The 24,454-nt window shown below is 42.2% G+C and overlaps 1 protein-coding gene across 2 annotated transcripts in view; it reads right to left on the reverse strand.

Annotated features, from left to right (window-relative positions):
* Positions 1-24,454, reverse strand: part of arhgap39 (Rho GTPase activating protein 39) — a 650,153-nt gene that overhangs the window by 255,731 nt on the left and 369,968 nt on the right. For both annotated transcript variants that reach the window (XM_043690879.1, XM_043690878.1), the window contains exon 4: positions 10,602-12,000. In XM_043690879.1, the coding sequence (XP_043546814.1) occupies positions 10,602-12,000 (1,399 nt within the window). The remainder of the gene's footprint in view (positions 1-10,601; positions 12,001-24,454) is intronic.

Below are 24,454 nucleotides of genomic sequence, written 5' to 3' on the forward strand. Positions count from 1 at the left end.
GCAGGGCGAGGGGGAAACAGTCCCAGAGCAGTGGGCAGGGCAAGGGGGAAACTGTCCCAGAGCAGTGGGCAGGGCGATGGGGAAACTGTCCGAGAGCAGTGGGCAGGGCGAGGGGGAAACAGTCCCAGAGCAGTGGGCAGGGCAAGGGGGAAACAGTCCCAGAGCAGTGGGCAGAGCGAGGGGGAAACAGTCCCAGAGCAGTGGGCAGGGCAAGGGGGAAACTGTCCCAGAGCAGTGGGCAGGGCGAGGGGGAAACTGTCCGAGAGCAGTGGGCAGGGCGAGGGGGAAACAATCCCAGAGCAGTGAGCAGGGCGAGGGAGAAACAGACCCAGAGCAGTGAGCAGGGCGAGGGAGAAACAGACCCAGAGCAATGGGCTGGGTGGAGGGGGGAAAACAGTCCCAGAGCAGTGTGCGGGCCGAGGGGGAAACAGTCCCAGAGCAGTGGGCAGGGCGAGGGAGAAACAGTCCCAGAGCAGTGTGCGGGACGAGGGGGAAACAGACCCAGAGCAGAGGGCAGGGTGGAGGGGGGAAAACAGTCCCAGAGCAGTGTGCGGGGCGAGGGGGAAACAGTCCCAGAGCAGTGGGCAGGGCGAGGGAGAAACAGTCCCAGAGCAGTGGGCAGGGTGGAGGGGGGAAAATAGTCCCAGAGCAGTGTGCGGGGCGAGGGGGAAACAGTCCCAGAGCAGTGGGCAGGGTGAGGTGGAAACAGTCCCAGAGCATTGTGCGGGGCGAGGGGGAAACAGTCCCAGAGCAGTGAGCAGAGCGAGGGGGAAACAGTCCCAGAGCAGTGGGCAGGGCGAGGGGGAAACAGTCCCGAGCAGTGTGCAGGACGAGGGGGAAACAGTCCCAGGGCAGTGGGCAGGGCGAGGGGAAAACTGTCCCAGAGCCGTGGGCAGAGCGAGGGGGAAACAGTCCCAGAGCAGTGGGCAGAGCGAGGGGGAAACAGTCCCAGGGCAGTGGGCAGGGCGAGGGGGAAACTGTCCCAGAGCAGTGGGCAGGGCGAGGGGGAAACAGTCCCAGAGCAGTGGGCAGGGCGAGGGGGAAACAGTCCCCGAGCAGAGGGCAGGGTGGAAACAGTCCGAGAGCAGTGGGCGGGGCGAGGGGGAAACAGTCCCAGAGCAGTGTGCGGGGCGAGGGGGAAACCGTCCCAGAGCAGTGGGCGGGGCGACGGGGAAACTGTCTCAGAGCAGTGGGCAGGACAAGGGGGAAACAGTCCCAGAGAAATGGACAGGGGGGTGAGGGGGAAACAATCCCAGAGCAGTGGGCAGTGCGAGGGAGAAACAATCCCAGAGCAGTGGGCAGGGCAGGGTGGGGGGGAAAATCAGTCCCAGAGCAGTGGGCATGGCAAGGGGGAAACAGTCCCAGAGCAGTGGGCATGGCAAGGGGGAAACAGTCCCAGAGCAGTGGGCAGGGCGAGGGGGCAACAGTCCCAGAGCAGTGGGCAGGGCGAGGGGGCAACAGTCCCAGAGCAGCGAGCAAGTTTGGGGGAGGCAGTCCCAGAATGTTTCGTGGAGCAGCTGAGTGCTGGTTTGGTGCAGATTGGGAACAGTTGTTGGTCTGGGGTCTTGTCCGGGCAATCAGACCATGTGTGGAAGCTCCTGCACTGAGCTACTGCTACTTGGAGGTCGCCACTAGCCAGGTAATGAAACGTCTGGATATCAAACCTACAGCTCAGCGAGCAAACCTACACCCTATACTGCAATGTAATGTTCAGTTCAATTTTCTTTTATCAGATGGCAATGTCAAACCTTTAACTATGCCTTATTTCTAACTTACTGTATAAACAGTGTAAAGTAATGCAACTACTTTTCATTTTATTCCTTTTTTGTATCTACGATTTGTAACTCAGCCCTTGTACTGAAGATGGCACCATAACAGACAACATTGTAAAACTTTTCACTGTACCGGACTTCTGAACTTGAGTACATGTGACAATAAGGGATATTCTATTCCAGATTTATGGAAAGAAGGGGCAAGGTGGATTTTTCCTCTTTGTTGATAAGACAAGAACAAAAAGCAATATTGATTATGTTGGATATATGGCACAGAAATAGGTCTTCCAGCTGAACAAATGTGGCAGATACATGGGGACACCACTCCCTGCAGATACCCCTCCGAGCCACCCATCTCCTGACTTCGAAATATAATGCTGCTCCAGCAGTATCGCTTAGTCAAAATCTCGAACTTCCTAACAGTACTAAGGATGTAAGGATACTGGGCCAGCAGGGGTTCAACGCAGCAACTCATTACCATCTTCTCAAGAGCAATTACAGATGAACAATAAATGCTGGCTTGGACAACGTTACCCACATCTCATGAATGATTTTTAACAAGTGATAGTTATGCTTCTGTCAAGCCTTTTCTCACTTTCCTTCTCTAAATCGGCAACCATCTCTTATCCATGCCGTCAAATACTTATCCAAATGTATCTGCACTGTTCATGCCAATTCCTGTTGGCACGGTGGCTCAGTGGTTAGCACTGCAGCCTCACTGCACCAGGGACCCAGGTTCGATTCCAGCCTTGGGCGACTGTCTGCGTGGAGTTTGCACATTCTCCTCGTGTCTGCGTGGATTTCCTTTGGGTACTCTGGTTTCCTCCCTCAATCCAAAGGTGTGCAGGTCAGGTGGATTGGCCATTCTAAATTGCCCATAGCATTAGTCAGAGGGAAATGGGTCTGGATGGGTTGCTCTTCGGAGGGTCAGAATGGACTTGTTAGGCCAAAGGCCTGGTTTCCACACTGTAGGGAATTTAAACATTATTGGATTTCTTGATGACAATCTCATATTGAGAGCCTCCAGTTATGATTTTTACCACAAGAGGAAACAGTGTCAAGAGGACAAAATTCCAGAGTAAGGCATCGCTCATTTAAGATAGAGATGAGAAGGAATTTCTTCTCTCAGAAGGAAGTGAATCTGTGGAATTCTTTGTGGCAGGGTATGGGAGAGGCCGGATTAAGTATATTCAAGACTGAGACAGATAGATTTGTAAGGTTATGGGGAAAAGGTTGCAAAGTGGAGTTAAGCATGTATCAGATCAGCAATGATTTCATTCAAGCAGACACGATGTGTTGAACAACCTACATCTAGTCTATCAGAACTTATCATAATTTTCAATACCTCCATTACTTCACTCTTTTATAAAAACAGAAAAGGCCCAACCCGATCGTTCTTTTTGACTATGATCACCCATGTCTTTCTGGTATCATCTTTGCAAATCTTCACTGAATGTTCTCCAGATCCTCTGACACAGCAAGGCTCTAACCATAGCTAACTAAGGTTTGAAAGTGGTGCTGAGTCCCTCGTTGTTTGTTGCGTTTATTAATGATTAGGACATGAATATGGGAGGTATGATCAATAAGTCCATGGGTGAAATAAAAATTGATGGCGCAGTAAATAACGTAGAGAAAAGCCTTAGGCTTCAGGATTATATCGTCGGGCTGATCAGATGAGTTGAACAGTGGTAAATGGAATTTAAACCTGAAAAGTATGGGGCACTGCATTTTGGGAGGACTAACAAGGCATGCCACCGGAATGCAAAGTACTGGGCTAATGGTAAGATTCTTGGTAGTGTAGATGAGCAGAGAGATCTCGGTGTCCAGGTTCATAGATCCTTGAAAGTTGCTACCCAGGTTGACAGGGTTGTTAAGGAGGCTTACAGTGTTTTGGCCTTTATTAATAGAGGGATCGAGTTCCGGAACCATGAGGTTATGCTACAACTGTACAAAACTCTGGAGCGGCCGCACTTGGAGTATTGTGTACAGTTCTGGTCACCGCATTATAAGAAGGATGTGGAAGCTTTGGAAAGGGTGCAGAGGAGATTTACTAGGATGTTGCCTGGTATGGAGGGAAGGTCTTATGAGGAAAGGCTGAGGGACTTGAGGCTGTTTTCGTTAGAGAGAAGAAGGTTGAGAGGTGACTTAATAGAGACATATAAGATAATCAAAGGGTTAGACAGGGAGAGCCTTTTTCCAAGAATGGTGACGGCGAGCATGAGGGGGCATAGCTTTAAATTGAGGGGTGATAGATATAGGACAGATGTCAGAGGTAGTTTCTTTACTCAGAGTAGTAAGGGTATGGAATGCTTTGCCTCCAACAGTCATAGATTCACCAACTTTAAGTACATTTAAGTCGTCATTGGACAAGCATATGGACGTACATGGAATAGTGTAGGTTAGATGGGCTTCAGATTGGAATGACAGGTTGGCGCAACATCGAGGGCCAAAGGGCCTGTATGCACTGTAATGTTCTATGTTCTAAGGGAGTATGTCCCGAGGGGTAGGAGCCTAGGAAGTACAATGCATCAGAGGGAGCTTGATGTGCATGTTGAAGGTAGCAGGACAAGTAAATAATATGGTTCAGAAGGCATATGACTTCCATTAGACAAGGCTTTGAAGATAAGAGCAGGGAGATCATGATGGAGCTGTATATAATTTTAGGCAGGCCATGATTGCTTTGGGATCTGGTCATCACACTACGTAAAGGATGTATCTGCACTGGAGAGGGTGCAGAGGAGATTCACCAGGATGTTGCCTAGAATGTGAAAATCAGCTACAAAGAGAGACTAAATAGGCTGGAGTTATTATCCTTAGGGCAGGCTGAGGGGATATCTAACTGAGGTGCACAAGGTTCGTTTCCAGCCTTGAGTGATTGTCTATGGGGAGTTTGCACACTCTTGCTGTGTCTGCATGGGTTTCCTCTGGGTGCTCTGACTTTCTCCCACAGTCCAAAGATGAATTGTGGACTGGCCATGCTAAATTGCCCATAGTGTCCAGGGATGTGCAGGCTAAGTGGATTAGCCAAAGGAAATGCAGGGTTATGTGGATTGGGTCTTGGTGGGATGCTGTTCAGAGGATTGGTGTAGATTTGATGGGCCGAATAGTCTCTTTCTGCACTGTAGGGATTCTATGATTCTCTTGAGCATCCCTCTGATTTTATTGCTCCACCATTGGTGGTCAAATCTCCACTGCCTTAATCCTAAATGTTTGGAGTATGCTATTTCTCTGCCACTCTACCTCACTATTCTCCTTTCAGACACACTTTAACACCTACCTCTGACTAAGCTTTTTGTCACCTGTTTTAATTCCTCTTTCTGTGGCCCAGTATTGAACCTTGTTTTAAAATGCTCCTATGAAAACATTGGAATGTTTCATTACATTAAAGACACTATAAATACAAAAGTTGTTGAAATAGCTTCAAATTGATGTTACAAATAATAATGAAAAAGCCCATTAAATCGCAGAACTTGAAACTTGATTTATAAAGTGCAAGAGGGAGTTACCAACACAATAAGCGTGATTACTGCTGTCAGTGCACAGTTAATTATTAACTTATTCCATTCACAAGATGAAACAACCACCAGGATCAGCAGGGTTAATTATTCTAAACTTCAAGATATAATCAAGTAGTTAGTTCAGCAATTATCATGTTTGCTGTCACATATATATTTTGATTTAAGTTGCTTGAGATTGCAGAAACACATTGATAATTTAAGTATGTATGTAAAATTAACCAGTCATATAAAATAGAAAAGGTACTGATCTCAGCCTGAAATGAAGTTAAATGCTAAATCGGCGACAAAGTAATAGCAAATTTGCAGAAGGTTTATTTGTTGTTTAGTTCCTAATGGGCTGCTGACTATAGCAGAGGCCCCATCAATACAGATTCCACCATGAATTAGCAGGGAAATTCAATGTGGAACTACACTTTGCTGATGTTTAATATTCAGCACAGGAGAGCTACATGCTCATAAGTGCAAGCATAATGATTATACACACAATCAATCACAGGCAACAACTGAAGAATGCAGATGCTTACCTGCTTTCCAAACTCAATGTGAATAAAGTAGGCCTACTTATGAAGTCCAATACTAATTAAAACAGTTGACAATTTCTGAACAGTTTCTCAGCTTGAAGTTCTCCTTGCATTAGGGTTAATAAATTTTTTTTTTGTTAAACCTGATATATAATTTGGTAAGGAATAAAAAGGAGTCTCTATTTTTAGTGTGTTGTAAGGTCTCCATTGTTATTAATGTTACAGTGCTTACATAACTTTAGGTTGAAGGTTTGAAAGATCCAAGGAAGAAGAGCAAGAATCTATTGAGGAATAGGCAAACAAAAACCAGAAAGAAGAAAACTGGAGAGAAAAATACACTGTCTAGGTTGCGGCACCCAAAGGAGTAGCCACACTACCATACATCAAGAACATCTCTGAAATGACAGCCAGACTACTGCGACCACTAGGACTTATAACAGCACACAAACCAACAGGCACTCTCAGACAACAACTCACCAAAACGAAGGACCCAATACCCAGCATGAGCAAAACTAACGTAGTGTACAAAATCCCATGCAAGGACTGCACAAAACACTATATAGGACAAACAGGAAGACAGCTAACGATCCGCATCCACGAACATCAACTAGCCACGAAACGACACAACCAGCTATCCTTAGTAGCCACACACGCAGACGACAAGCAACATGAATTCGACTGGGACAACACTACCATTATAGGGCAAGCCAAACAAAGAACAGCCAGGGAATTCCTAGAAGCATGGCACTCATCCACAAACTCCATCATCAAACACATAGACCTGGACCCAATATACCGGCCACTACAGCGGACAGCTGAAACTGACAACCGGAAGCGGCAGGGACAGGCCAATATAAATGCCGGAGGAAACACCACAGAAGCGCTTCACAGGAGGCTCCCAAGCACTGAGGATGTCACCTAGACAGGGGACGAAACGTTTGCAACAAAAACTTCCAGCTCGGCGAACAGAACCACAGCAACGAGCACCCGAGCTACAAATTTTCTCACAAACTTTGAAGAAAAATACACCTTTAATTTTCTCTCTTTCCTTAATTAATTCTCTTGCTCTCCACATCCAATGTTGCCAACTAATTTATTCCCTACTTTATGCTTCATTGTTACTGTGCAAGTTTATTGCCCTACTCTCCTGGGAGTTTATGTACAGCATTATAGACGGCAGCAAAGTTCCATTACCTCTGTGGTACTTCACATATTAGTCTGGACAGACAGTGAGGGTCAACAATATGGAATTTTATCTCATTCTCATTCGGCACCCTCATCCACACACAAGGTTTTTTCTCATCTGGAGTTGTTGTAGAGGAATTGTTTCTGAAATTTCCTCCTCATGAGCTTGAGGAAATTATTGCGCAAATATAGCATTCGCTGCTCTGACATTCTAGCTCAGGTCAGCTAACTCACGACATACCTCAGACCTTAAAATAAACACAAAGGACCTGGACGCTTGAAATCTGAATCAAAAACAGAGTGCTGGAGGAACACAGAAGGGTCAGATGCTGCCAGATCTGCTGTGTTTCTCCAGCATGCTCTGTTTTGTTCCTGAGACCTTCATGGTCTGTGCAGTACAGAAACACACTAAGTTTCACATGTACTGCAAAAGTAAACCAATGCTCAAGATAACAATGATGTGGAAGTGCGGTGTTGGACTGGGGCGAACTTGTTGTTATCGTGTACAAAGTTAAAAATCACACAATGCCAGGTTATATCCAACAGGTTTATTTGGTACCTGATGAAGGAACAGTGCTCTGAAAGCTTGTCGTTCCAAATAAACCTGCACAACTGGTGTTGTGTGATTTTTAACTTTGTACACAATAACAACAAGTTACCTAGCATAGAAATGAACAGAAAAATAAAAGCTGAGAGTTTAAATTAGATAGAAATTAGTCCAAAATAAAAATATTTAATCTGGGAAATTTGGGTGAAAACAAATCTGGCCCAGGTAAACCAAAGATTGGCACAATAACTGTCATTAAATAAGAGGAAATAGTTTGGGTACAGTTGAGGTACATTCCAATGAGGAGAAATGGCAAGGCGAAGAAATCTAGAGAATTAAAAAAGAAACAGTGAGTTAGATGAAGCAGAAAACTTGAGACATATAGCAAGTGTATAATATAATTGAGAGCCAGGTCAAAGATAGAAAGTTCAAAAAGCAAGTGAAAAAATAAAGAAGAGAAACAAAGGGAGCATGAGAAAAGACAGATAGCTAGCATTAAAAGTCTACTAACAGGTAAAAGGGTGGTAAAAGCAGGAGCACAGCCAATGGGGGATTTACATGCTGAGCAGTAGGAATGGCTGACCTACTAAATGAGAAATTTGTAGATGTCTTTACCAAAAGGAATACACAGCCCAAGTCACAATGGAAATTGAGATGCTGGACAGGCTAAAACATAGACCATATTTAAAGTTGCTAAGTTACCAGGATGAGATGCCTCTGAGGAGAACGAGGAAAGTAAGGGTGAGAATAGCGCAGGATCTGGCCATGTCCAATCTTCCTTTATATGGAGGAATGGTGCCAGAGAACTGGAGAATTCCGACTGTTGCATCCATGTTCAGAAAAGGGAATGAGGAAAAACCCAACAAAGACAAGCCAATCATCTAGAACTCAGGCAGTGAAGTTCTTAGAAATAGAAGTTTTGGACAAAATTTAAGAATCACTTGGACAAACGTGGATTAAGGAAAAACAGCATAGATATATTAAGGCAAGTTATTTTTTACTCACTGGATTAATATTTTTGATGAGGAGATAAAGGGTGGATGAGCATAATGCATTTGATGTAGTGCACGTGTTTTTAAACGGCATATAATAAGGTGCTACATAACAGGCTAGGCAACAAAATTAAAGCTCATGAAATATAAGGGACAGTATTATAATCAGGGAGAAGGAACATTGGTAAAAGATCCACGGTCCATGAAAAGATAGCCCATATAAAAGATTTAATAGCAGAGCACTTGAAAAACAGCAACAGGATTAGACAGCGTCAGCACTTATTCAAGAAAGGGAAACCAAAGTTAATGCTTCAAATCCAATAACGTTTCTTCATAATCATGTCAAAGAAAACTGTAAACGTTTGCAGTTGGAATATTGCACTTTTACTGTGTTCAAAATATTTCAATTTGTGTATTTCTTTACAATGAGCTTGGTTTATTTCTATGTTATCTTATTTGCAAAATAATCTTTTTTTTAACAATTGTTAAAACAAATAGTGCTTATGCTTCAGTGACAGACCATCTCTTTAAACAAAAACTAAATATGATCTATCAAGCCAGATTTCAGTCAGGGATCTGACTCATCCAGCAATAACATCAGCTGGGATCATAACAGAAGCGTATAATGTAAATGGAGAGAGATTGTAGAGCTCCAAATGCAGGGGGATCTAGATGCTCTACTGCATGGATTGTAAAAGGTTGGTATGCAAGTACATAAGTAATTAGGAAAGCTAATACAATGTAAATGTTTATTGCAGGGAGAATCAAATACAAAAGCTGGGAGATTATGCTTCACTTATACGGAGCTCTGATGAGATCCTTTCTGGAGTAAAATGAACAGTACTGGTCTGTTTATTTAAAGAACCATGTAAATGTATTGGATCATAGATTCCCTACAGTCTGGAAGCAAGCCGTTCAGCCCATCGAGTCCACACCCCCAACCCTCAGTAGTCCAATCAGACCCATCCCCCTACCTTATCCCTGTTATGCTGCATTTCCCATGGCTAACCCATCTACTCGGCACATCTCTGGACACTATGGGCAATTTAGCAGGGTCAATCCACTTAACCTGCTTGTCTTTGGACTGTGGGAGGGAACTGGAGCACTCGGAGGAAATCCACACAGGGGAGAATGTGAAAACTCCACACAGACAGTCACTCAAGGGTGGAATCGAACCCAGTTCGCTGGTGCTGTGAGGCAGCAGTGCTAACCACTGAGCCACCGTGCCATATTGGAAGCAGTTCAGAGAAGGTTTGCCAGATTAATATCTGGAATGAGAGGGCTTACCTGAGGAAAGATTAGGCAGGTTAGGTTTGTACTGACTGGAACTTTAAAGAGTAAAGAGAACTTGATTGAAACATATGAGATCCTGGGTGGATGTGGAGAGAACGTTTCCTCTTCTAGGCCAATCTAGAACTTGGGTCACTGTTCAAAAATAAGGGGTCACTCATTAAGGAAAGAAATGAGGATCCCTTTTTCTCTCTCAAAGTCTTTGGAATCTTCTTCTGAATCTCTAACTTACCCTCCTCACAGATTAGAATGCTTCCAAGTTTTGAATCTATCACAAATTTTGAAATTGTACCCTGAAGACCCAGAACTTGATCATTAGTATGTATCAGGAAATGCTGCAAAATCTATGACAGCTCAAAAAAAACACCCATTCACACTATGACTCTGTTTCTCATCACTCAGTCAAGTTGGTCTCCATGATGTTACTGTCCTTTTTATTCCATGAACTCTGACTTTTAGTTTTAGTTTAATGAGAAAAATATTCCTGCTCATGATCAGAAAATGTCAAAGTTGTTACAAGAATAGCTTGTGCAAGCAAAGAGCATGTCACATTCAGGAAGTATGGCTGTTCTTCCTTTGTGGAACACAGAGAGTTTTAATCTGCTTTAATCTTGTTTTGCACCAGATCTGCACAAATAGTAACACTGAGCATAAAAGTGTCATCCCAACATCCTACACTTGGTGAACATGGAAGGTACCTAATATGACCTTTTGTTTGCTAACCTTTACAGTTACTCTCTCATGTTAACTCTGATCTGGTTGCATTGAAGACCTACCTGTGATGGGTGTAAGTAAGGTTCCGGTGAAGCTAAGTTAGTTTGGACAGAAACACTCTTTTCCAGTAGCACTTGAGGGAAGCCCAGCTTTTCAAATGTGTTCCTTTTCCAGTGTTTGCCCTCCTGCTGAGCCAGAGCTTCATCTTCACTGAAAGCCCGAACGACAGGCCCTGGCATAGGTAAAGGAAGGGCCCCATCACTCTCATAACCAGACACTTCTTTCTGGGAATCCCAGCTGCTGCGCTGTTTGATGTGATGGAGCTGCTGTGCCTCTCGTGCCAGCCTTGCCTGGGTTGTGTGTACATCCGAGTATCCCCGCAGCATCTCTGCCTCAACGGTCTTGTTGTCACTCTGGCTCACCTGAATCTTGTCAAGGGGCGAGTGCCTCTCTTCAGCCAGCAGCCGCTCTGGGACAGGATTAATTTCTCCACAGCTTTCCCCTACCACACCGCAAGTCTCTTGGGTCAGTGAGGGCTTCCTGCTTTTCCTTTTCCTTGTGCTTGGGGAGTAGCCTATTGAAGATAACGAGTCATGCTGGCTGGACCATGACATGGAGTCCTCATGAATCAACTGACTGCCTTGCTGACTATACCTGGCTTCAGATCCTTCCAGGCCATTGTAATCGGCAGATCTTGAATCAGAACACTGAAAGTCTCTAACCAACGAATGGCTGTGCTGTAATGAGTGAGAAATAGTGGATGTAGCACTAGGTGAATATCGATGTTTTGTACTTGTTTTGAACTTTGGGCTGGAGCCAGACTGCTCTACATATACCAGCTGCTTCACTAGTTCTTTGCCCACTGGACTGTATTCTAAGCTCATGGATTTCTCTGGACATTTTTGCTTTGTTAATACTAGATGCTGATAAGGAGAGTTCTGGCCCTGTTTGGGTGAGTGAAGCATTGGATGTGGCTTCCGGACTGGTGATTTCTGTGGTGACCCTGCTTTGTAGAGGCTCATTCCCTCACACTGCACTTCCATGGGTGGCTCATCATAAATAGGTGCCTGGTATTCAACAGGAGGCTCCTCATAAAGAGGAGGCTCATAGCCATAGCGAGGAGATGAGGGCTGGGATTCAAAGGAATATTTTCTGTGTTGGTAATGGATTGGGGAATGATAAGGCTCCCCTCTTGCCAGTACTGGGGAACAGCCACCAACATGCTCTGCCCTTTTCAGGTAAGGAGATGATTTGCGCTCTGTAAAGAAGACCTGGTTGTCACTATCTGATGCGAAGCTGTGAGCGTGAGACAGCTGGTGACCTGAAGGCCGGCGTGACCGTGTTCCTGGCTGGTTCTCAGCATTCCCATTACCCTGATGCAATAAATAACTTGGTTCCCGGTCTGTAACTTTAATTAACATTCGCTCCTTTGTTCCGGTCATCCAGCGATGAGGTGATGTCCTGCAAACAAAAATTGAAAAGGAAGAAAAGCACAGAGTTAAAACAAGGAACCCAGCAATATGAACAGTAGTTACAGAAAATGAAACTATTGATGCATGGATCCCTGTCTTTTCACTCTCTTGATTGTTTAATCCACTTTGAACACTGAAAAAAATCTTTTAAGTGAATTATTTTTGTTTTCCATGTAGATCAATCTAATAATGGCAGTTCAGGTAATACTTTGGTACAGAAGCAATGTGTGATCACTTCAACCATTTCCAAGCTGCTTCACTCCAGCAAAGTCTAAAAACAGTCACTTCCAATAAAAGATTGCATGTAAACTTTTGCACCATTTCCTGGCTTCACCTCAAACTTTTCACAGAATGCATCAATTATCAAGCAATTTCCTTTGTGGCTAGATATTTACATTTGGGTTAGATGTGGCATAACATTTCTGAACAGTTCGATTAGAAATTATGTTAATGAAAAATAAATGAGTAACAGGTTAATAATTATTTTTGAAAAAAATTCTTTCAAATGTAACCTATTGTCATTATGCTTTATGAAGAAACATATTCTCATTTAGCTTAGAATCATAGAATAGTGCAAGGAGTCCATTGTGTTCATCAAGTCAGTGCCATGTTTTTGAAGATCAATATAGTTAGCTCCACAACCCTGCTGTTTCAGCATATCCATATAACTTTTTTCTCACTTTCATCCACTATCCCCATACCTTTGGATTACCTTATTATTGAAAACATCTCTCAGCCTTGAAGATAATTACTGACACAGCCTCGATAGCCTTCTGCTATAAAGAATTCCACAGATCCACTGCCTTCTGAGAGAAGAAATTCCTCATCAACTCTGTCCTAACTAGGCAACTCCTCATTCCATGCTCTCTGATTCTAGACTCTCCCAACAGGGGAAATGACCTCTCAGCAACTACCATGTCAAGTCCTCTAAGAAATGAAAGTTTCAATAAAGTTCCCTCTCATTTTCTATAATCCAACAAGTACAGGCTCAATCTACACAACCTCTCTTCATAAGGCAGTCCCTCCAAACCTTACATCAACCTAGTGAACTCTCTCTGGACTATCCCCAAAGTCAGCATATCTTTCTTTTGATAAGGGGGCCAAAACTCTCCACTATGTTCTCGGTATGATCCAACTAGTGACTTGTATGGTTTCAGCAAGATCTTCCTTTGAAGGCTCCATCCTACCTGCCTTCCTTATCATCCACTGGATATGGATGCTAGCTTTTTGTGATTCATGGACAAGAACCCCAAAATAGACAATAGATAATAGACAATAGGTGCTGGAGTAGGCCATTCTGCCCTTCGAGCCTGCACCACCATTCAATATCTTCATGGCTGATCATCCTTAATCAGTATCCTGTTCCTGCCTTATCTCCATAACCTTTGATTCCACTATCCTTGAGAGCTCTATCCAACTCTTTCTTAAATGAATCCAGAGACTGGGCTTCCACTGCCCTCTGGGGAAGAGCATTCCACACAGCCACCACTCTCTGGGTGAAGAAGTTTCTCCTCATCTCTGTCCAAAATGGTCTACGCCGTATTTTTAAGCTGTGTCCTCTGGTTCGGTACTCACCCATCAGCAGAAACATCTTTCCTGCCTCCAGAATGTCCAATCCCTTAATAATCTTATATGTCTCAATCAGATCCCCTCTCAGTCTTCTAAACTCAAGGGTATACAAGCCTAGTCGATCCAGTCTTTCAGTGTAAGGTAATCCCGCCATTCCAGGAATCTCTCCATGCTGCAGTTATTATTCATTTAAATAACATTCAGCTCCTGTATTCTCCCTACCAAAAGCATAATCTCTCATTTCACTTGCTATATTCCATCTATCAAGTTTTATCCCTACTTGCTTAATCTGTCTATACCCCCTTCCAGTATTTTTGTGTCATTCTCACCACTTGCCTTTTCACCTGGTTTTGTGATATCCACAAAGTTGGCTGTAGTGCATTCACTTTTCTCATCTAAGTTATAAATATCTATTGTAAATTACAGTTGCCCCAGCACTGACCGCTGTGGCACTCCACAATTTACAGGTTGAAATCCTGAAAATATGCCCTTATCTCAATTTTCTGTCTTCTACTAGTTAGCTGGTTCTATTCATGCTGTCATACTTCTAAACCAGGGGCTCTTATTTTATTAAGTAGCTTAATATGTGGCATCCTATCAAATATCTTCTGAAAATCCAAATAGATTACATCCACATTGTCCCCTTTATCTATCCTGCCTGTCATCTCCTCAAAGAATTTTACCTCCAACATCATGGGCTCTTATGTGTGTGGTACTTTAACAGAGCTCAAGTCATCTCTCCAAGCATAACTGTGTTTGAAAAGTTAAACGGCAATGTTTAATGGCTCAGTTCAATTTGGCTATCTTTTTTTTTCCCTCAAAGGCTCAGCCCTGGATAAGGGTCCAATCATTAGAGATTGGATAAACCACTGAAAAATGTTGTGATCTTACTATTGTTACTATTGGTGATGTTACTACTGAATGAATCAGATCCCAAATACAAAACAAATGAGTTCTGAGGAAGGGTCACTGGACCTGAAACGTCAACTCTGATTTTTCTTCACACATGCTGCCAGACTGCTGAGCTGTTCCAGCAATTTCTGTTTCTAATTTACAGCAGCTGCAGTTCTTTCAGTTTTTAAATGAGAACCCAGAATGGAATCTGACCAGGTAGGACACAGTTTGTTTTGTTTTAGTTTAAAGTGACCAAAGCATAAACATTCAAGAGTTTTAACAACAAGACAAACTTCATTACATGAAATAAATAAAAATAAAATAAGCTTAAACTGTTTATATAAAACAGTTTGAAAGATTTCAAACCACTTGTCAAAATAAAGTCCTAAGTAGTCCCCAACATCATATTTGTTACTCAAAAAGTAGAAAAATTTTCCTTTCCTATCAAAGGAACAGGTTTGACATAATTGTTTCTTCTCATAGAAAATGTGAGCATAGACAATTTCTCTTGACCACTCATGCAACATAGAGCTTACGCTTCCTCACCTTTTTTTATTGATCTGCTGAGTTAAGACCATTAAAAAAAAGGAGTGGAAGTAAGACCATTCGGCCCATTGAGTCCACTCCGCCATTTAATCATGGCTGATGGGCATTTCAACGCCACTTACCCACACTCTCCCCATATCCTTTAATTCCTTGCAAGATTAAGAATTTATCAATCTCTGCCTTGAAAACATTTAATGTCCTGGCCTCCATTACGCTCTGTGGCAATGAATTCCACAGGCCCACCACTCTCCGGCTGAAGAAAGGTAATAGAAATATTTACACATATTCCCTATGTTGTGGAAGTAGGCCATTCAGTCTTCACCAACCCTCTGAAGAGCAGCCCCTCCCTGTAACCCTGCATTTCCCATGGCTAACCCACCTAGCCTGGACAGTGTGAGGAAGCCCACACAGACACGGGGAGAACATGCAAACTCCACATAGACCAATGACTGACGGTGGAATTTAACCTGGGTCCCTAGCACTGTGAGGTAGCAGTATTAACCACTGAGCCACCATGCCACTGAGTTCTGTCCTGGAAGCTGCAAAAACTATATCCATTCACTGAGGTAACTTATTTTGCTAATGGCTCTGCATTTTTTTTTAAAGGAGAGACTCTGCTGACTGGCCTGTAGTACTCTTTCAAACTATTTTTCAAAAACCTTTATATTAAATTAAACAAAAAACTTGTTTTACCTAGCTTCTGCTCAATTAAGATTTCTCTTGTCATTCATAAACCTCTCAGTGCAAACTCCAGAAGGCACACTCTAGTTTAAAGTCATAGTTCTAGAAAGGCTGACCTAATTAATTGTTAAATCCCTTCAAAAAATAGACCAACATTCATATTACACTAGTTTAAAATCACAAACCTTTCATGCAAGGAAAATTGCAAATCTTTGGATATGCCTACCTCAGGGAATTATGAATGCTTTCTTTTGAATATATTTAAGGCTGGAATAGACAGATTTTTGGTCTCTTAGGAAATCAAGGAATATGGGGAGTGGGCAGGAAGATGGAGTGGAAGCCAGGTATCAACTATGGTCATGATGAATGGCAAAGTGGGTTATAAAGTCCTGCAGCACAGAAATAGACCCATTCGACCAACTAGTCCATGCCAACCATAATCCCAAACTAAACAAGTCACATCTCCTAGAACTTGGCCCATATCCCTCTGAACATTTCTTATTCATGTACTTATCGAAGTGTCTTTTAAACACTGTAATTGTATCTGCAACCACCACTTCCCCCAGACATACATTCTACACATGAATAACTTTCTGTGTAAAACAGTTGCTTCTCATGTCTTTTTTTAATCTCCTTTGACCTTAAAAATATGCCCCCTTGTCTAGAAATCCCCTACCCTAGGGAAAAGACACCAGTCATTCATCTTATCTATACTCCTCTTGATTTTATAAATCTTTATAACATCACCTCTTTCCCAGACTCCAGTAAAAAAAGTCCCAGCCTAGCCAGCCTCCCTTTATAACTCAAACCTTCCATTCCTGGCACCATCCTGGTAAATCTCTTCTGAACTCTCTCCAACTTAATAATATCCTTCCTTTTAGAGGGAGACCAGAACTGGATACAGTTCTCCAGAAGAGGACTCACCAATGTCCTGTATAACCTTAACATAATGTCCAACTCGTACACTCAAAAGTCTGAGCAATAAAGGCAAACATGCTAAACACGTTCTTAACCATCCTATCTATATGTGATGCAAACTTCAAATAATTATGTGCCTGAACCCCAGGTCTCTCTGTTCTACAACACTTTCCAAGGCCCTAATTTTAATTGTGTAAGTTTTGTCTTTGCTTGTTTTATCAAAATGCAATACCTCACATTTATCCAAATTAAACTCCATTTTCTACTTTTCAGTCCACTGACCTAATTGATCAACATTCTTTGTAATTTTAGATAACCTTCTTTACTGTCCACTGCACCACCAATCTGCAAACTTACTAACCATGCGTGTCAATATACTAGGCCAATGTAATACCTTTATTTAAAAAGGAAGGAGACAAAAACAAATAACTCTCGGCCAGTTAGCTTAATGTAGCACAGCATTTAGAAATGTATAATATAATCAAGTAGAGTCAGCATGAAATCATGCCTGTCAAATTTGAGAATTCTTTGAGGTAGTAACAAGCCAGATAGATAAAGGGAAAGTAGTGGGTGTAATATATTTGGATTTTCAGAATGCTTTTGATAGGTACCACACATTAGGTTACTTAGTTCGACAAGAGTCCATTGTGTTGGGAGCAGTATATTAGCAAAGGCATAAGATTGGTTAACCAATAGAAGACAGAGACTTGGGAAATTTCAAGATTGCAACATGTAACTAGTGGTGTGCCACAGGAATCAGTGTTCCGGCCACAATTCTTCACATTCATAATTTGGACGATGAAAGTGATTGTAATAAAGCCAAGTTTGCAGATTACATGAGAACACATAGGAAGCCCAGTGGTGAGGATGACACAAACAGTCTGCAGAGCGTTAAATAAGATAAAGTGAGTGGGCAAAAACTTGGCAGATGGAATATAACGTGAGGAAATGTGAGGCTTTGCATTTTGGCAGGACGAATGGAAGTGCTAGATATTTTCTAAATAGAGAAAGACAACAGAAAGCAAAAGAAAAGAGGGATTGAGAGTCTTCATCCATGAATCACAAAAACCTAGCATTCAGTGGGTAACAGAGAAGGCAAATGGAATGTTGACATTTATTTCAAAGGGAATAGAATATAAAAGTAGAGGGATTTTGCTAAAACTGTACAAGGCACAAGTCAAATCACAGATGGAACACTGTGAACAGTTTTGGACCCTTTATCTAAGGGGAGTATACTGGCAATGGAGGTAGGCCAGGGAAGGGTCACCAGGCTGATATCAGTTATGGAGGGACTTCCTTATGAGGAGATGTTGATTGAATGGGCCCAATGCTCATTGGAATATAGGAGGTTGAGAAGTGACCTTATTGAAAATACAAGATGCTTAGGGGACCTGTTAGGGTAGATATGAAAAGGTTGTTGCCCCTTATGGGAGCGTCTAGGACCAGAGGGCATAACCTCAGAAAAAGGAGTGGCACATTTAGACGGAGTTGAGGAGGAATTTCTTCTTTCAGATGATAGTGAATCTGTGAAATTCTTTACTGCAGAGGGCTGCTGAGGCTTAGTCATTAAGCATATTCAAGGATGAGACAGTTTTTAATGAGTAAGGGAATCATGGGTTATGAGAAAAAGGCAGGAAAATGGAGTTGAAGATGATCAGCTTAGCCATGATCTCATTGAATGGCTGAGCAGACTCAATGGGCTGCAAGGCTTACATCTGCTTCTATATTTTAGCCTGTTAATGGTGCTATAATGTAAAATACAAATTGTTGGCATTATTGCAGCGAATATGATTTTGTTAAAAAAGCTGTGCAGTTTTGCTCAACTATTTCAGAGGGTATTAAGATTAAATAATGAACGTGTGACAGGGTATACAGACTAGATTCTGTTCCCTCAGGATATTGATACACCAGTTGGGTTTCATGATAATCTGGCAGCTGTCATGATCAGTTTTTCACCAATACCAGACGTATTAACTTTAATGTCACAATTTGTTATAATGGGAATTATAACTCCACATCCGAATTATTATGACAGTGCTCCAGTAATTGCATTTTCTTAGGAGACAGGGAACATTTCAATCTCATTTATCGAGCCCTTTCACAATACCAACCTTATCAATTACCCATTTTAATACCAGGTTGTTTAAATCGATTCAGTATTTTGTCCTAACATTCCATCCGGTTACAACACAAAACTAGGTTGAGTTGTGAGTGGTGATGAAGATCTAAAGTGGCAAATTAGATTAGTTTAAGTGAGGAGGTAAATGCCCGAAAGATACCGATATTACTATAATGTGCATTAGTGTGAAGTTGTGAAGTAGGAAAAGAAAACAGTAACAGATGAGAAATGCCAATGCACAAAGGAATCTGGATGTCCTTGTGCATCGGTCACTGAAAATAAGCATGTAGGTGTAGCAAGCAGTTAGGAAGGATGCTAAATTGGCCTTCATTGCAAGAGAGTTTATATATAGAAGCAAAGAAATCTTACTGCAGTTGTGGGCTTCGTGAGACCACATCTGGACTAGTTTGCACATGTTTGGTCTCCATATTAAGGAAAGATATACTTAACATTGATAGGGTGCAGCAGAAGTTCAACAGACTGATCCCTGGGATGGCAGGCTTGTCATAGAAGATTAATGCAAATAATGATCTGATAGTCATTAAGGAGATGTGGTTGTGGGATAAGGATTGGATCCTGAAAGGTATATGATATTCAGGAAGAATAGGAATCTAGGTAAAGGTGGAGGGGGGTATCACTGTTAATAAAGGATGGCATTTTGTGCAATAGATAGGAAGTTAAAGATGATTTAGTTCAGAAGATTAGGATGTAGAATCAGTTTGAATAAAAATGTGGAATAGTAGGATAAATAAGTTACTAACGGGAGTTGCCTATAGGCCTCCATCAGTAAACACAAAATGTGCAGTGATTGTAACAAGATCAACCATGTGGACCTCATAGATTGAGTTCCCTGATTGGACCAGGTTAACAGCCCCAATCAGGGAGCTCTGGCTGACAGATATAAACATGAGTGTCAGAGGTTCTGTTCACTCAGCAGGCTCTGAGGAAGCTGGATCAGTATCAAGGACTTTCCACATGTACATAAAGGGTGACTTGGTGACCAACCCCTGTGGAGTTATTTCACAATGCAAAACATATACGAGGAGAAATACCTGGGTGTTTGTGATAATGGAATGGCAATAATTGTCCGTGACACTAATCTCATAAAAACTAGTAAAATCAGATTGAAGATTGTCGCCTGTGAGATGAATTCAAATGGTTTGGTAAAGCAGCACGTTCTGGAACCAACCAGAGAGAAGGTTATATTAGACATATAATAAGATGGGATGAATTAATGACCTCAGGATAAAGGCAGTTCTAGCTGTCAACAATGACATTATGATTGAATTTTACATCCAGTTTAAAGGAAAGAGATTTGCTAAGGCTTATGTTTTAAAGTTAAATAAGAGTAACTATATCAACGTAAAAGCCAAGCTAGCTGCAGCAAACTGGCATACTATGCTAGAGGACAAATCAAGAGAGAAGCAGTTGTAGATGATCAAACTGATATTTCAGAATAAGTATATTCCCATAAGAAAGTTCTAAAGGAAGGACCAACCATCCACAGTTAACTACAATGTTAGAGAAAATATCAAACTGAAGGAAAAACCATATAACTGCAAGCTTTCGTGGTAGGGTCAAATAGGAAGAACAGTAGAGAATAAATAAAAGGTTAATCAGTTCAAATAAAACAGAATATGAGAGGAAGGTAGTTAGGAATATAGAAATGAACGGCAAGACTTTCTACAGGTATTTACAAAAGAAAAGATTAAGTAAAGCGAAAATTGGTTCTCTGGAATGAGAATGGGGAGTTAATAGTAGAAAATAAGGAAATGTAAGAGAAAGTGAACAATATTTGACTCCTTCCTCACTATAGAGTATTCAAATCTCTTCCAGGAAGAGCTGGAAATCACAAAGTGTTAGGAAGAGAGAAAGTTAATGGAAGTACAATCACCAGGGAATCCCAGAAGGGATTACTAGGATGTTGCCAGCTATGGAAGGTTTGACTTAGAGAATAATGTTAGACAGGCTGGGATGTTTTTCACTGGAGCATAGGGCGTTGAGAGGGGGCCTTATAGAGGTTCATAAAATCATGAGGAGTATAGATAGGGGAAAAGCACCTACTATTAACCCTAAGATAGGGGATTTTAAGAATGGGGGCATTGTTTTAAGGTGACAAAAGAGAGATTTTAAAAAGACATGAGGGACAAATGTTTTACACAGAGGGTGGTTTGCATGTGGAATGAACTTCCTGAAGAAGTGGTGGATGTGAGCACAGTTACAACATTTAAAAGACATTTAGATAAATACGTAAATAGGAAAGATTTGGAGGTGGGGATGTGGGTCAGGAGTAGGCAGGTAGAACTAGTTTAATTAGGGAACATGTTTAGCATGGACTGGTTGGTCCATACCGTATGGCTCTGTGACACTAAGAAAACTGATCAAGCTGTGAATTGTCAAGTGTTCAGGTCTCGGTGGATTTTGTCCTAGGATCTTAAACGAAGGTGTCTAATGAGGTAGTAGATACATTGGTGATAACTTTATAAAATTCCCTAGTTTCAGAAAGATTCCATCAGACTGGAAAGTAGCAAATGTTTATTTAAGGAGGGGGAGGGAGGCATTAAAAAGGAAACTATAGACCAGTTAGTTTGAAGACTGTCATAAGAACGGTGTAAGGAACAGCCATTAAAGAGGTTATAACTGGATACTTAGGAGAGTTCATGGTACTCAGGGAAAGTCAGTATAGTTTTGTGGAATAATAATCATGTTTAACTTATTTATTAGAGTTCTTTGAAGGAGTAACATGTGCTGTGGATAACGGAGAACCTTAGCCATGCTATACTTGTATTTCCAGAAGGCATTTGATAAGGCATCATATTAAAGTTCATCACAGGAAATAAAAGCTCATAGTGTCGGGGACAAGGTATTAGCATGGATATAAGAATGGCAGAAAACAGCATGTATACATGGTTGTGTGGCAGGGCTCTGTGCTGAGGTTTTCAACTTTTTCAATTTATACTAATGAATTAGATGAGGATGAATGAAGGCATGCTCAATCTATTTGCAGAGAACATAAAGATAACCGGTAGGTAGAAAGGTAAGTAGTGAAAAAGACCCAATGAGTTTGCAGATGGATACTGATAAGTTGAGTGAATGTGCAGAAATCTGGCAGATGGAGCATGATGTGGCAAAGTGTGAAGTAATTGGGGCGGCATGGTGGCTCAGTGATTAGCACTGCTGCCTCACAGTGCCAAGGATCCAGGTTCAATTCCACCTTCGATGACTGTCTGTGTGGAGTTTACACATTCTCCCAGTGTCTGCGTGGGTTTCCTCTTGGTGCTCTGGTTGCTTCCCACAATCCAAAGATGCGCAGGTTAGGTGAATTGGCCATGCTAAATTGCCCATAGTGTTCAGGGATGCCTAGATTAGGTGCTTTAGTCAGGGGTAAATATAGGGGAATGGGTCTGGGTGGGTTACTCTTCGGAGGTGCGGTGTGGACTTGTTGGGCCGAAGGCCTATTTCCGCACTGTAGGGATTCTATAAGTTCACTTTGACAGGAGGAGTGTGAAAATAGAGTATTCCTTAAACAGAGAATGACTGTGGATTCCTGAGGTGCTGGGGGTCAAAGTCCTCTACTGCACGTCACAAAGATCTAGTATGCAGGTACAGTAACGTAGAAGGCAAAGAGGATGCTACCCTTTATTGAAAGAGGAATTGAACATAAAAGTAAGGATTTTATGGTTTAGTTATACAGAGCATTGGTGGGATCACATGTTACAGAGTATGTGTAGTTTAGGTTTCCTTATTTAGGAAAGAATGTAAGTGCAGGCAAGGCAGATCAGAAGATTGATAATGTGCAACAAACCAGAAGTGATCAGGGACCTCGAAGTGAAGGAGACATTGGGAAGTAGTGACCATAATACAATAAGCTTCAATCTGCAATTTGGGAGGGAGAGGGTACAATTGGAAGTGACAATTTTTCAGTTGAATAAAGGGAACTATGGAGCTATGAGGGAGGAGCATTGTACACATTTATCAAGTTTCTTTGCTTGAAAATGTACAATAAATCTCACAGTTTTACGGGAAAATTGGTTAAAAAGCACAAAGGACTGCTACTAATAAAAAGATACACTTCTTGACAAGGTTTTGTGGAATCTACCAGTATAAGATCTTCCATCGCCAAAGGCAGACCCCAAAACACTGCATCACAATCTCCACCACATGATTTGGAGATAAGTCAAGGAGGCAAATTCAAGATCTACTCCAACTGGAACATGGATGAATCCCCATGCTGTTGGCACCAATCTGATCCTGAATATCCGTCCAGCAATTTCCAAACTGCACACCCCAAGGTGTCCAAGATGCTGTGGCAACATGCACTTTTACAAGCATAGAGTCATAGAGATGTACAGCATGGAAACAGACCCTTCGGTTCAACCCATCCATGCCGACCAGATATTCCAACCCAATCTAGTCCCACCTGCCAGCACCCTGCCCATATCCCTCCAAACCCTTCCCATTCATATACCCATCCAAATGCCTCTTAAATGTTGCAATTGTACCAGACTCCACCACTTCCTCTGGCAGCTCACTCTGAAGTCTAATCTGAATACTGATTGCAGATGCTCCAATTCTTTTCCTATCACATGATTTTTCAGGAATAATCTTCCCTGCTGTTACCCACTTGCCACCAGTGTATGTTGAAAGGATGTGCAGATTGATATTCAACCTGTTTGGCATTATTATGAACGTGCCTTCCTTGCGCATGGTATTGGGGTCAAAGTACTAACTTGGATTGAATGTTGGTTGGCTGATAGGAAACAAAGAGTAGTGATAAACGGCTCCATTTCGGAGTGGCAGGCAGTGACCAATGGGGTACCGCAGGGATCAGTACTGGGACCTCAGCTTTTTACAATATATGTTAATGATATAGAAGATGGTATTAGTAATAACATTAGCAAATTTGCTGATGATACTAAGCTGGGTGGCAGGGTGAAATGTGATGAGGATGTTAGGAGATTACAGGTTAACCTGGACAAGTTAGGTGAGTGGTCAGATGCATGGCAGATGCAGTTTAATGTGGATAAATGTATGATTATCCACTTTGGTGGCAAGAACAGGAAGGCAGATTACTACCTAAATGGAATCAATTTAGGTAAAGGGGCAGTACAGAGAGATCTGGATGTTTCTGTACACCAGTCAATGAAGGTAAGCATGCAGGTACAGCAGGTAGTGAAGAAGGCTAATAGCATGTTGGCCTTCATAACAAAAGGGATTGAGTATACAGGCAAAGAGGTTCTTCTGCAGCTGTACAGGGCCCAGGTGAGACCACACCTGGAGTACTGCTGCAGTTTTGGAATCCAAATTTGAGGAAAGACTATTGAGGGAGTGCAGCGTAGGTTCACGAGGTCAATTCCTGGAATGGCGGGACTGGATCGACTGGGCTTGTTTCCCCTTGAGTTTAGAAGACTGAGAGGGGATATGATTGAGACATATAAGATTATTAAGGGATTGGACATTCTGGAGGCAGGAAACATGTTTCTGCCGATGGGCGAGTACCGAACCAGAGGACACAGCTTAAAAATATGGGGTAGACCATTTAGGACAGAGATGAGGAGAAACTTCTTCACCCAGAGAGTGGTGGCTGTGTGGAATGCTCTGCCCCAGAGGGCAGTGGAGGCCCAGTCTCTGAATTCATTTAAGAAAGAGTTGGATAGAGCTCAAAGATAGTGGAATCAAGGGTTATGGAGATAAGGCAGGAACAGGATACTGACTA

This window comes from Chiloscyllium plagiosum, chromosome 5, assembly GCF_004010195.1.
Source record: "Chiloscyllium plagiosum isolate BGI_BamShark_2017 chromosome 5, ASM401019v2, whole genome shotgun sequence".
Classification (NCBI taxonomy): domain Eukaryota; kingdom Metazoa; phylum Chordata; class Chondrichthyes; order Orectolobiformes; family Hemiscylliidae; genus Chiloscyllium; species Chiloscyllium plagiosum.